The sequence below is a fragment of the Propithecus coquereli genome, unplaced genomic scaffold (assembly GCF_000956105.1).
Source record: "Propithecus coquereli isolate 6110/MARCELLA unplaced genomic scaffold, Pcoq_1.0 Scaffold120, whole genome shotgun sequence".
NCBI lineage: Eukaryota > Metazoa > Chordata > Mammalia > Primates > Indriidae > Propithecus > Propithecus coquereli.
Window position 1 is genome coordinate 5,138,395 of NW_012136081.1, and position 13,488 is coordinate 5,151,882.

General features: G+C 50.6%; 2 protein-coding genes across 2 annotated transcripts in view; both read left to right on the forward strand.

Annotated features, from left to right (window-relative positions):
- Nucleotides 1–7,861, forward strand: part of CPT1A (carnitine palmitoyltransferase 1A (liver)) — a 49,915-nt gene extending 42,054 nt beyond the window's left edge. Inside the window, 6 exon segments of the mRNA XM_012664824.1 lie at nucleotides 472–636; nucleotides 4,155–4,289; nucleotides 5,517–5,669; nucleotides 6,484–6,597; nucleotides 6,815–6,907; nucleotides 7,646–7,861. Coding sequence (XP_012520278.1) covers nucleotides 472–636; nucleotides 4,155–4,289; nucleotides 5,517–5,669; nucleotides 6,484–6,597; nucleotides 6,815–6,907; nucleotides 7,646–7,732 — 747 coding nt within the window. The 3' untranslated portion in view covers nucleotides 7,733–7,861.
- Nucleotides 7,862–12,241: 4,380 nt separating this feature from the next.
- MTL5 (metallothionein-like 5, testis-specific (tesmin)) overlaps nucleotides 12,242–13,488 on the forward strand; it is a 25,373-nt gene continuing 24,126 nt past the window's right edge. Inside the window, exons 1-2 of the mRNA XM_012665396.1 lie at nucleotides 12,242–12,279; nucleotides 12,453–12,972. Coding sequence (XP_012520850.1) covers nucleotides 12,508–12,972 — 465 coding nt within the window. The 5' untranslated portion in view covers nucleotides 12,242–12,279; nucleotides 12,453–12,507. The remainder of the gene's footprint in view (nucleotides 12,280–12,452; nucleotides 12,973–13,488) is intronic.

The following is a 13,488-nucleotide window of genomic DNA, read 5'->3' on the forward strand; positions in this document are numbered from 1 at the left end:
CTCAGGCTGGTCTTGAACTCCTGAGCTCAAACAATCCGCCTGCCTCGGCCTCCCAGAGTGCTAGGATTACAGACGTGAGCCACCGCGCCCGGCCCTCCATTTATTTTTTAAATTTTATTTTAAAAATTTATTTCTCAGTTGCTCTTGTATAGCAACAATGGGCTTCATAAAACAAAACCCATGACTGTTCGAAATGCCCTTTGCGACCCCTCCCTGGACACCAGGACCCCCAGTCCCCAAGCGCATTCCCCCTGCCCCTGGGGAACGGGGGACGACACCATGCTGCTAACTTACCGGGGCTTCTGGATCACCTTTCCAGAACGAACCAGTAAGAAAATGTGATCCGTGTATTTTCAAGCAACACCTTTGTGGCTGCGCTGAAAAGTGTCTTCCCCGGAACGTGTCCTTCGGGGTATGTGGCAGTACTTCTTCCCCCTTACTAAATGGAACCTTCTTCTCCTTTCTCTCAAGTGTCAGGAGGTCATAGAGACCTCCCTGAACACTGCGAATCTCCTGGCAAACGACGTGGACTTCCATTCTTTCCCATTCGACAACTTCGGGAGGGGGCTGATCAAAAAGTGCCGCACGAGCCCGGACGCGTTCATCCAGCTCGCGCTCCAGCTGGCGCATTACAAGGTGAGAGCCCGAGCCCGGCTCTGTCACGAGCACTTCGGGTTCCTGTGCACGCACCCCAGACCGTTCACCCAGTGGGCAGGGAAGGAGAGCGTGTCTGCTGGTGACAGAAGCACAGGTCCCCCAGGTCTCCGTGGGTGTGGCGGCGTGGATGGTACCCCGTGCAGCAGGGTGAGGCTCTCACAGTCCCTGTTGGGTAGGGGCAGGCTCCTGTCTACACAGGGGAGGGAGAGTCTGGGAGGTGGAAGCGAAGTGGGGTCTCATCACTCTGCAGAGGGGAGAGTTAAACCTTAAAATAAGCCCCGTATCCTCGAAGTGGGTAAAGTGGACATGCTTACGGCAGAGTATGAACGTCTCTGGCCTTTGACATCCCTTCCGTAAAAGGGGAAACTACGACCTCCTTGGAGGTGCCACGGGCTGGACACAGCCCTGTACACATGTAGAAGGACGTGCATTCTCCACATCCTTTCTCTCGGCACCCGCTCATGTTTGGCTTGCTCTTGACGGCCCCGTCGGAGGAGCAGCCTGCGCCCATGGGAGGATGTAAGTGGGACTTCCTGCCCGTCGGAGGGAACCCGCCACCCAGAGAGGGCCTTGCTTTCCAGGGCAGCAGGAGTCACTGTGGCATTGGCTCAAGATATGTCCTGTGTTTAATGGGAAAGCTGTTTTCAAGCTAGAGTGCTGTGTGCATATGCAGCGTGTGGCATTGCCGTGGTGACAGCTGTACTGGGGCCAGCCAGTGGTCTAGGGGCTGCACGTTCATCGTGCCTCCTGGTCTCTCCCGGGAAGGCACCCTTTTTAGCCCAGGTTAGAGGTGAGGAGACAGAGGTGCACAGAGGTGCGGCTACTTGGCGAGGTGACGTTAGACTCTCTGGCAGGGTGAAGCCAGCCGGTGGCTCCAGAGTCTGCACCTGCAGGCTCCTCTTCCTTTCCAACTAACGTTAAGAAAATAAACAAATGCAGAAAAATAAGAGGCAGTGTCGATATCAGATAAACTAGAACAAATGGGCCAAAATTGCACTTAAAATTGATGATATTGGTGATAATACGGTTCTTAATAAAGACTATAACAATCATGAAGCTTTATTTTCCCAAACAACATGCTCGCTGCGTTGCGTAAACCAAAGCGGTTTGCGCAGGACGGAGCACAGGAGATGTGGGAGACGGTGACTCGGCTCCTTGCCTTTGGCAGGTCCTGTGTCTAGTAGGTACGATGGAGTGGAGGTGTCGGGTCTCAGACCCGGTACGCTGGGTTTTGAGAGTTGATGAGCAGTCTTTGCCCGTAAATACGCAGTGTGAGGACTGCACGAGGAGGTGTAGCTCAGATCCAGAGTGGATTTTAATAAGAGAACACCATGTTTCATTTGAAATTCGATAACATTATTTTCCGAGGCAAACAAAGTAATGAAGCTAACTTAAGAGAAAGTAGAAAACCTGAAAAGCTCCGTGTCCATGGATGAAAGTGACAGGCTGTCGGAGAGCCACTCTTGCGGCTTTGAGGAGACTCGAGAAAGGAAGGAAGCTGCCCCGGTGACGTCCCAGAACCAGCATTGCCCCGAATGGTGGTGGAGCTCCAGCCACTGTGCCAAGAGCTTGGCAGGAGCTAGTGAAACCTTATGGAAGAGCTGGGGAGTGGGCTTTCTCTTCTCTGCTTTATGCCCAAGGAGGGAAAATCCTTGTCTGAGATCTGCAGCTTGTAAACAGAAAGGCTGAGATTGGAAGGAGGTCGGCTGGTTCCAGAACCCGTATCTGTTACAACTGCACTACAGCTGACCCTGACAGACACAGAAAAGAGAGCATAGACCAATTTTACTGTGACTGTAAATGTAGCGACCCTAAATCAAATGCTAGCAAATAAAATCTACCTGTAATGGAAAAGAATAATCACCAAGAACAGCATATACCAGTGACGGGAGGATGGTTTAGTGTTAGTAAATCGAATACGTGCTGTGGCATCGTCATATCTCATTGCAGCCTCGAACTCCTGGGCTCAAGCGATCCTCCTGCCTCAGCCTCCCAAGTAGCTGGGACTACAGGTGTGCCACCACACCAGCTACTTTTTTTGTTTGGAGTAGAGACAGGGTCTTGCTCTTGCTCAGGCTGGTCTCGAACTCCTGAGCTCAAGCAATCCTCCTCCCTCAGCCTCCCAGAGTGCTGGGATTACACGCTTGAGCCACCGTGCCCGGCCCAAAAGAAGTACACTCAGTAAGGAGGCCCGGTGTGGAATCATACAACGACCAGTGTCTTCCTGGGATAACGATGACAGCCAAGCAGAAAATATAATGGAAACGAGCAACACAAACCCAGGACCCCTGGGCATGGGTTTATAAAGCAGACGGGATTCTGCGAAGAAAGGCCAAGAAGCCCCCCAAGGAAAGGGAGAAAAGGCCGTGATTTTGGATAAAAAAGATTCAGCATCACGGAGGGATGAACACTTCCAGTTCACGCATTTATGAGTATGAACGTGGTCAAAGGTCCCACAGAGATTTTAGGAGAGGGGCTTGACCGGTGGACCTGGAAGTTTGTCTGGAAAGGCTAATGCTTGAGAATAACCAGCAACATTCCAGAAAAGAAAAGGAGTCAGGTGGAGACAGGGGCAGAGGGAGGTGGACACTTGCTCTTTCAAAGTCTAAAATGTAGAGCCTAGAGGTGAGAAGATTGCAGTGATCGAAATGGTGTGGTCTCGGCACAAAGCAGGCCCACGAAGGGGCGTGTAGTGGAGACACAGGGTGAGGATGAATTTGACAAGTGGAGTTGGGAAGTCTGGCTAAGTGGTTCCCTTTGGAAAAAAGTGAACAGCCCAAAAGGAAAACAGAGTCAGAGCAAACATCGTGGTTCACAAGAGAAGAAAAATACAGATAAGTCAATGAATGTACACAGTGAGCTTCATCTTACCAGGAATCTAAAACGTGCAACTTAAACAAGACATTTTTCGCCTATGGGATTTGTAAAGTTTTTTTTATTATTCCACGTTGGTGAGGGTGGCTGAGAAGGGGACGTGAGTACGCGCAGCTGGGAATAGTAAATCCTACGCCCTCACATTAGGCTCGAGTAGCACAGGACAGTGGGAAACACATGTTGGGAAAGAGTAACCATCGACAGGGCAGATTCTACTCCGCGAATTGTATCCGTAGAAAGGGGCAGCACACAAAAAGTGTGTTTAAGTGTGCTCACCGTGAAAGTCTCAAGCAATTCTAAAAGTTAATGCTAGATTAAATTACGGTGTTTTTGGCCCGGTGTGTTGGCTCACGCCTATAGTCCTGGCACTCTAATCCCAGGCAGGAGGACGGCCTGAGGCCAGGAGTTTGAGACTGGCCCATAGGCCAAACCCAGCCCCTCACCCCCGCCTCTACCCCACCCTGCCCAAAGCAAAGACACCTCTGCCTGCCGCCGTGTAAACGGCCACATGCCAAACGACAGCTGGCGAAGCCCACCGCTCCTTGCTGGCCTTGCCCCGTCACCCCTTATGCTTTAGACATCGCTGTGCCCCACCTTGCACTGAAATACCTCTCCTTTCCCAGGACATGGGCAAATTCAGCCTCACGTACGAGGCCTCCATGACCCGGCTGTTCCGAGAGGGGAGGACAGAAACCGTGCGCTCCTGCACCGCCGAGTCCTGCGACTTCGTGCTGGCCATGGTGGACCCAGCCCAGACGGTAATGTGCCATCAGGTCGAGGACACAAAGTGTCCCACCCTCACAGAGGGACTCTGGAGGCTGACACGCCAGCTTCTCTGATTTCCGCTCCAATGACGCCACATTCAGCTGTTTTCTTCCACTCCTCTCAAGGGGTCAGAGAGTATTAAAAGGTGACGGCAGGGACATGCACAAAGACATCCATGTTGCACGCTGTACTTCTACGGATCAGATTCTACTTCCTGAGAGACTTTCCATGAGACGAGAACAAACGAGCGCAGGAATAGCCGGTAGAGGCTGCAGGACAGTACAGGTGGTGTGGGGGTGAGAAGCTATGACCATCACGTGGGAACCTTCCACATGGAGTTATTAAGGCTGTTGCCCACTCCGGGGCCCTAAGTGCCAGGCTGGGCCTGGCGGTTCTCTGTACGCTGCCTTGTAAAACCCTAGCAGTAGCCCCATGGGGCGTTACCAGTTCATTTTCATGGATAAAGAAACAGGCTCAGACGAACGCGGCCAGCTGCTGGGCTAGGCAGCTGGTGAGTGGCTGAGGCGAGGTCTGTGCCCAGGTGCACCCGACCCCAGGGCACAGGTGCTCTCTGACCGAGGAGGAGACGTGGACCAGGGCTCTCTTTTCTGCAGAAAACTTACATTCTTCTGGAAAGGCTCTCAATTACATGGAAAGCAATCAGCTGGTGTCATGACAGATGGCTCTAATCTGTCATGTGATGCCTTCAAAACAGCTTTGAAGCCCAGGTGCTATATGGGCAGGGTGCCCCAACCCTGTGATTTATGTGCCAGAGCCCAGCAGAGCCTGAAGCAGCCTTTTGGGGTCAGGTTCAAAGGCCTCATAAGTGCTGTTACAGCAGAGCTGCCAGCCAGACCGCCTTGGAGGGTTGTTCACGACCCACAGTAACGCGGCGGTGAACTGAGGGGGACGGAACTTAATTTCCAGACACGGGGAGTTGGCAGCCTCAGCTGTCCTGCCACTCAGTGATCTCGTCTGCGTGAAACGTGCAATGACGCCAGGTAGGCGGGTTGCACGGAGCACTCCGATAGCTTCCCCAGCCCTGCTGCAGCCGTGGAGCTGCCCCCTCTGAGGCGTGGCTCTGGGGAGGGGCGTTCGGTTGCTGGCGCTTCCGGCAGCCCCCTGGAGGGAAAGGTACCTGTTCCCTTTGAGTTTGAAACTTGGTTCTGTACCGCACGACCCGACGTGCGGCGCTTGTCCTTCTCACCCTCTGCGTGCAGATGGAGCAGAGGCTCAGGCTGTTCAAGATCGCGTCTGAGAAGCACCAGCTCCTGTACCGCCTCGCCATGACTGGCTCAGGGGTCGACCGTCACCTCTTCTGCCTGTACGTCGTGTCCAAATACCTCGGTGTGGACTCACCTTTCCTTAAGGAAGTAAGTCACCTCTTCCCTGGCGGCGCTCTCAGTTGTGCTGGCTGGACCACAGCTCGGCGAGTTAGGACCGCTTCGCAGAGCAGAACGGGCGTCACGCAAACGGGTCTGTGGGCATCGCGGTCCTGGGACAGAAAATTTGAGCTGCAGTTTTAGTTCTACATTTCTTCAATAACTTGGAACGCTTTGCTGTCAGATTTAGCTTCCTGACTTAATAGACATAAGTGAGCTCAAGAGCTTAGATAATTAAAGTAATTGGAAAGTGATGAGCTGTATTTATTACCTTTGTTTTTAATATAGTTTATTTTACCATAAGTTTATAAAATTTAATTTTTCTTTTTGAGATGAGGGTCTCACTATATTGCCCAGGCTGGTCTCAAACTCCTGGCCTCAAGCGATCCTCCCAAATAGCTGGGATTACAGGTGCATGCCACCGTGCCCTGGCTAAAATTTAAGTTTTAATGATAGTTGCATTTAACAGCCAGCTTGAAAAATCCCTGAAAATTCAGCAGTTGGCTCAGGGACCTGGTGCAAGTCTGGCACCCCTGCCTCCGTTCTGCGTCACTTGACGTATCGATCGCTGCTCGATCTCAGCCGCTGTTGCAGGCAGTGGCTCCCCGTCTAGGAGCCCTCGCCCACTCTGCGTCCTCCCTGCAGAGGTACAAGCCAGCGAGGCCTCTGTAGGACACTGAGGACGCTGTAGACTTCTGGTGTCTGAAGCAAACCTTTTCTTCTCTTCCCAAGGGGGCCTCTCAGGGACAGAGAGGATGGGACTAGGAAAAGTGGTGTTTGAACTTTTTCTTCTTTCACTCAACAGGTTTTATCTGAGCCTTGGAGATTATCGACAAGCCAGACCCCTCAGCAGCAGGTGGAGCTGTTTAACTTGGAGAGGAACCCGCAGTACGTGTCCAGCGGAGGGGGCTTCGGACCGGTAAGTGCGCCAGGTGCCGCGGGATGTTTGCGGCGGGGCGTGACGGGCCTGGTTCAGGTTTGAGGTCCCCTTGCGCCTCGTTGCTGTGCCGTTATAAAGGAATTCCTGCTGATCATTGGTACATGTGCTAACGGTGGTCTTGTATCGGAGTGTTAGAAAGTCCCCTGCTCACACCGTCTCGCCTCCCAGCGATGCACTGACAGTCGCTGTTCTCCAGGTCGCTGACGACGGCTATGGTGTGTCGTACATCCCCGTGGGAGAGAACCTCATCAGCTTCCATATTTCCTCCAAGATCTCTTGCCCCGAGACAGTAAGTAGGAAAAGAAGCTCCTTTTTCTGAGGGGAGAGGGGTATTTTTACTTTTTTATGGGAAGACATCTTTAATTTGACAGAAAATTTCAATTCAGTGATCTACATTTTCTTGGTTTGGACATTTTAAAGTAAATGAAATTCAAAATTCTCTCAATCTTGTTTTAAAGAAATGTGTCTTACTTGGTTTAATACGTTTACCTTTGTGGGTAGAAGTGGTTTTGAAGCTTAGTGTTAAAGTGTTACTGTAACTTTATTTAACACTTGGAAGGTGGACGAAGAATAGTGGGCACACACTAAGAAATATGCATTCACGATGGAGCTGGGCTCCACGCCGTCCTCTGTGGACGGAACACATGACCCCCGTTCTGGCGTGGCTTATTAATTCTGATTTATATTCTCCTTTCCGCGTTGTACCTAACAGGACAAGCAGTGTCACATTCACTGCTAACAGAGAAAGTTGGCATCCATTTGCTCACTGTGTTTTATGTAATGCGTCAACATTAGGGAAATCGTTAGATCAAAAACACACCCACACAAACACATCAGCTGTCATCTCAGTTCCTCCCAACATTTCTCCAGAATGGGTAAGTTAATCGTTAAACCATTAGGGCAAATCTTAGAGAACTGGCAAAAAGAAATTTGAAATAAGCTTTGAGTTGGATTACAAATGACAAGGCTTGAAATGTGGATATCGCCATGTTTTAATGTGTTTTTGGTTTTTGTTTTTAAATTAAAGGATTCTCACCGTTTTGGGAAGCACGTGAAACAAGCAATGAATGACATCGTCGCTTTGTTTGCGCCCAAGTCCAACATGAAAAAATAATGCCCTTAGAAGTGCTGGCGAGGAAAATGAACTCTTCTGATGCAAACCAAATGAAAAATAGGCGTTCATCCTGATTGTAGTTCGGGATGGGAAATTGCTCTTAAAAAACTCAGAAGTTTTCATTCCAGAGAAAGTTGGTGTTTTTGTTCTCCAAGATCAGTAAGTGAACAGCGTAGTTCCATCATGTGAAGCATAACCCTACTACTTCCTGGCTTGTCCTCACTTCGGGGACATTTGCTAAAGTCCCCCTAAAGCCTTTACATCAGCTTATATTTATTAAGGGATTAGAATATTGAACTAATTAAGGAATTAGTAGGGTTGTGACTTCACACACATTGGAAATGGAAATGGCACCTTAGTGGTGACCAAATACCTGGTACTTAAGGGCATTTAATGTCATCAGAGCAGTATAAACATTGTTTTGTTAAAAGGAAAAAGTGTTGCTCAAGTTTTTGGTGTCAACAGTTATAGCTAACACACTTGTAATGCACTAACTGAAAATGCTGTGCTTTTGGAAACAGGTTTTTGTCCCCGTAACGCTGTCATCATCTGGTCCAGTAGTCCGTCTGTACTTGCCTCTCCATGTTTAGAGCAAGCAGGATGCTGCATCTTTAGTTTTACTGACTTTGCATGTCTTCAAAACCCAGTGCCTTAAAAGTGACAGGCCCTAGATAAATGGAAGGGAGACCAACGAAAGATTTATTTTGCGAAGTCTTTGGGTGGAATGTGAGGATACCGTTCCCTTCTCAGTTTACCGAATGGGTAACCCCTAAATAAGCATTTGCCATGGTTCCCTCCCTCCCCCGGCTAGACGGTGCCCTTGGAGGGCAGCTGTGCAGGATTCTTCTCATTGAACTGCCTTCTCGTCATCATTAAGCAACAAAAGAATAACAAGTGTGTTTCCGAAGAGGGGAACAAGGGATAAGATGGTTCGGTGTTAATGTGTCTGGAGAATTCACTCGAGAATAAAATGTAATACATGCCTCAGGATTACTGCTCGGCCAGACTGACAGCAAGGAGAGCGGGACTTGGGAAAGGGAAGGGCAGCCCCGCCACAGTCAGGAGGGTGCAGCTCCCTGTCACCGGTGGCGAAAGAGAAGACCCACTCTGTCTCCAGAGGAGCTGGAGGTAGATGGAAACAGTGTGCCGGGTCACCCTGGCGACCAGAGTTTCTAGTGATGGTGCTAGGTTAACAACCTATACTAAAGATAGGAGTGCCTTTGCCGAAAGCGTCTGATTGACCACAAAGCAATTATGCACTGAGTCATCTTCAGTATTTCACGGAAAAGTGAAGCATCACGGACTGAGATTCCCACTGCCTCTGGGCCGTCCTGACAAGCTTAGCTGTTTTTTAAATCATGTATTTATTTTTCCGACCGCTTCGTTCTAGCTGGGCTTGCCTCCTTCAGAGTTCTGCGCTCTGATTGTACAAAATCGAGGGCCAAACTATTGGAGTAGATGGAGGACGCTTGCTGAAGAGCACATGTGTGTTTTCTTTATGTATATTTTGTAATGTAAAAATTCCACTTCAATGGGCCAAAGATTTTTTTTCTCTCTTAAAAGCAAGAAGAAATGAAAACAAAAGACAAAAAAAAAAAAAACCCACAAAAAACAATAGTAACAACCCTCCTCCCCACCATCTGTGGTATGCAACTCAAGCAGGTTTGGGGGGAAATAGCCCCCTCTGCCAGGGGCAAGGGTAGCATCCAATCAAAAGCTGTCAGCAGCGACAGTCTGTGTTACTGTGGTGTTCACGCAGGAATTCAAGTGTAGACGTGTTAGCGCTTCAGCATACATGGGTTTATCTCTCAGGTTTTAAATGTTTCAAATGTAGTTCTTGCTAATCAGTGCAGTTATCAATGCAATTTTATGTTCCTTAAAAGGAAGAGTGAGTTTTTATTGTACATGTTGAAAGGGGGAGGTAAGAGTATTACGTATTTAATTTAAGGTGGAACAAACCATATTCTTAGCACAGCCATGGTCTGAGTTTGTCATCTTGCACTGTCCATGGCATGTAAATACAACATGCTCTTCGGATGTAAATCTTAGAAACGCACAGTATGAATGGAGATCATCATTTAATAAAACATTAATCCCAGTCTACTACAGTATTTGCTTCTGTCTCTTTTGTTACATTAATAAAGGGAATTATAAATCAGGAGCCAAGCTCGGGCACTTGTGACAAAGGTGAGAGATACGCAAGAAAGGCCTTGGGGCAGGCAGAGTGGACATCACGAGGTCCCTACACCAGACTTGGAAGAAAAGCTTCTGATTAAGTAGGGCCGTTGACTTTCGCTTTATGTTCATTTATTAGTCCATTCCTTTGCCCCAGTGCCCAGGACAGTGCCTGACACATAGTAGGTGCTCAGTAAACATCTGTTAAATGATTGTATAGATTCCATTTTTTCAGCTGATTTCTTGAGCCCTAGTTCTAGGCACTGGGAATACAGCAGTGACCCCACCAGGGTCTGGCTGTCAGGGACCTTGAGGAAGAAGAGAACCAAGCTGACCCATTGCAAGATCTTAGGTGTTCCAAGGCAAGTAAGAGGACCATTGGGAAGGGGGTGGTAGCTGGCGCGGGAGGGAGGCTGATTTAAAATGGGTTTGAGCTGAGACCTGAATGACCACACAGAGCTGATCCAGCAGGTATTAATGCAAAGCTTCCAGGCTTGATTCTGATGAATGAGATGACTCACCCATTTGTCGTGCACACCTGGCATGATGCTATTCAATAAAAGTCAATAAAATCTTTGTAGATTGACTCAAGCTGTACATGATTTCACTTGGAATCTTCAATGTATTATAAGCTGCTTCCTAGATCCCTATAATTCGGTCAGATTCAAGATGGATTCGCAGCCCTGCTCCTGAACTCCACTGAATTTAATGTGATGTGATTATTCCAGCCACAAAATGAGAGCAAAGTCTTCTGTACACATGTAATCATATACATGGAGAGCGGGCCGAAATGATACACAGCACACTTGAGTGTGATGCCCCGTCGAAAGGCAGTGTGATTCGGGGCGGTCACTTCAGCTTTATCTGTAATAGTTAAGTATTTTAGTAGGAGAGCTTATGTAGTGCATAACTGAAAGGCAGTCCTAATTTTACTCTGAAGGAGCCATTAGAACTTGCTCTCTGGAATCCCGCCCTGCAGATGCGGAAGTGGCACAGGCGGCGCTGCTCAGTTCTGCTTGTGATGATGAAGAGGTGACTTCAAGTCTGTTTGTAATCAGCTAGTTGTCTGGAATATAATTTAGGCCGTTCATGTGGCAGGAATATTCCAACAGTCAGAATTTGATTACATCACATTCTTCCCCCCGCCATTACGTTTTTTTAAAGTCAACTCTAAAGTCCCAGAATAATTTTTCAGATAAGAAAGTTTAGCTTTGTTGTTCTTGAACACTTTAAACCTGTCAGCCCCAGTTTAAGAATTCTAAGCTGGGCAAAATTTTCTTGAGATTTTTTTTTTGAATGCGAAATGTAGAGCTAAATAGTAGATAGTGTTGCTGTGTGTTGCTTACTGCCCTTTGACTTAGAAAAGTATTTAATTTTTAAAAACAGGATTAGAAAGGTTTTATATTTTTTATTTTACTAAGACGATACTTGTACATGGAAACAGTACCTGAGAACTAAATGGTTGAGTTCCCCCCAGCAACCATGCCACTCACCCCCCGCAACACCCTTTGAACTCTGCCTGGTTAGGTTGCCAGGTTGCAGCCATCCCCCAAAATGTGCTGTCGCCTCTTTTCTTGATTAAGCAGGCGTATCTGATACCTATTGACTTATGCTTCTGTGAAGGATGGAGTTAGTTCACTCCCCACCCAAAGTTTGAGAGTACAGTTGTATTTGTTAATTCTTTTTCTGACCAACTCCCCTCACCCCCACACATCAGTGGGCTACACATTCAAGCTCTGTCCCCTAGGTTGGAAGTGTCTACAAGGTTAGGAATGCGTACTTGCAAGCCCTTGTCCCTGGCTCTGTCTTGAGAGCAGAAACACTATTTTAAAGACTAGAGAGATGACTCGCCTGTAATCCTAGCACTCTGGGAGGCTGAGGCGGGAGGATCCATGGAGGCCAGGAGTTCGAGGCCAGCCTGAGCAGGGAGACCCTATCTCTAAAAAAATAGAAAAATTATCCAGGTGTGGTGGCGCGTGCCTGTGGTCCCAGCTCCTCGGGAGGCTGAGGCGGGAGGATCCCTTGAGCCCAGGAGTTCCAGACTGCAGTGAGCTGTGACGACTCCACTGCACTCTAGGCGACAGAGTAGACCCTGTCTCAGAAACAAAAGACTGGGGAGTCCCACCTAGAGCTGCCCCAGACTCGCTGGGGGCCCCACTTTCCCCACCTGTGCCTGGAGCAGCTGATCCCGGAATGGAGCGCCCGCCCCGCCTCCCACAATGGCCGGACTTCAGGTTCCGCCCCGCTTGATGCTTGGCCCCGCCCCCAGCTTCCTGGCTCCGCCCCAACCTTGACTCCGCCCCCTCCCCAACCGTCAACGGCCGCCGGCGCGCGAACCCGGCTCTCCGCGCCGCGGCAGCCGAGCGGCCCAGGTGCGTACGGACCTCTGAGGCGGCCTGAGGAGGCGCCCCGTCGGGTCTCCCCGCAGACCCCGGCCGGGCCTCGGGTCTGCGGGCGGGGAAGGGGAAGGTGGGTCCCGGCCAGCTCGCGGGGCAGCGGGCGGCCCGGTCAGGGGCGGCGCCGCCTCACCTGGCCGTCCTTGCAGGTGCGCGGCCCCGCCGGATCCCGCTGGCGCAGGGCGCGGGCGATGCGGCGTGGCCATGGAGGAGGCCCCTCTGCTCGGCGGGATGCCTGGCCCCGAGGACGAGATGGTGACGGAGCTTTTCAGCCCCGACGGTCCCTTCGCGCCTGAAAGCTTGGCGCTGAAGCCGCCGGTGGCGGTGAAGCACGAGGAGGACGAGTTCCGCGTCCTGAAGGACGCGTACCTGAGCGCGGCCGAGCCCCGGGAGCCGCTGCTGCGCGCGTTCAGCCCCGCGCTGGGCGCGGACTGCAAGAGCAAGGTCAAGGTGGAGCTGCTGGCGGACGCGGACGACGAGGAGCCGCTCCTGGGGGGGTACCCCGCGCTGCCCGAGCTCAACCCCCTGGACGACGCCGCGCTGCCCGCCGCGCCCGCCTACAACGTCCACTTCCTGTCCTCGCTGCTGCCGCCCCGCGGTCCCGCCGGCGTGCCCCTGGGCGCCTGGGCCAGGGAAGGAGCCGCCCACCCCGGTGTCCGGATGATTCCAGTAAGAGTGTCTGGGAAACAGGCGCAGGACCCCGGCTCCCCTTTCCCCATAGATCTGGGGCCCGCCGTGCTCTCCCGAAATTTCCCTCTGTGAGCATCTCCCCTGGGCCGGCAGCAGCCCTGGTGACACAGCACACACCCCCCTGGGCCAAGCCCTTCCACCCCCGGGCTAGTGGTCAAACCTGGCCTGACCGCGCAGACAGCATCCAGCAAAGGGGGGGGGCGGAGTCAGAAAGTTTGTCGCCTCCTGCTCTGTGGCTATCCTTGGCTTTAGGAAAGAAGCCCTACGCAATGGTAAGAGTAGCTAGTGTCTATGAGAACAAATGCAGTGTGGTTGAGTGTTGGCCTGTTTGCATTTTGCATCTTTTCCCTTCAGTTTATCAGGCTGGTAATTCATAGCAAGAACACGGAGTTAATGCTTGTGTTTGCTGAACCCTGCAACCAAGATGTTATGTTAGTTAGATCTTTCCTTTGTTAATAAGTGATTGTTCTTCAAGCATATGTGATATAAATCAGA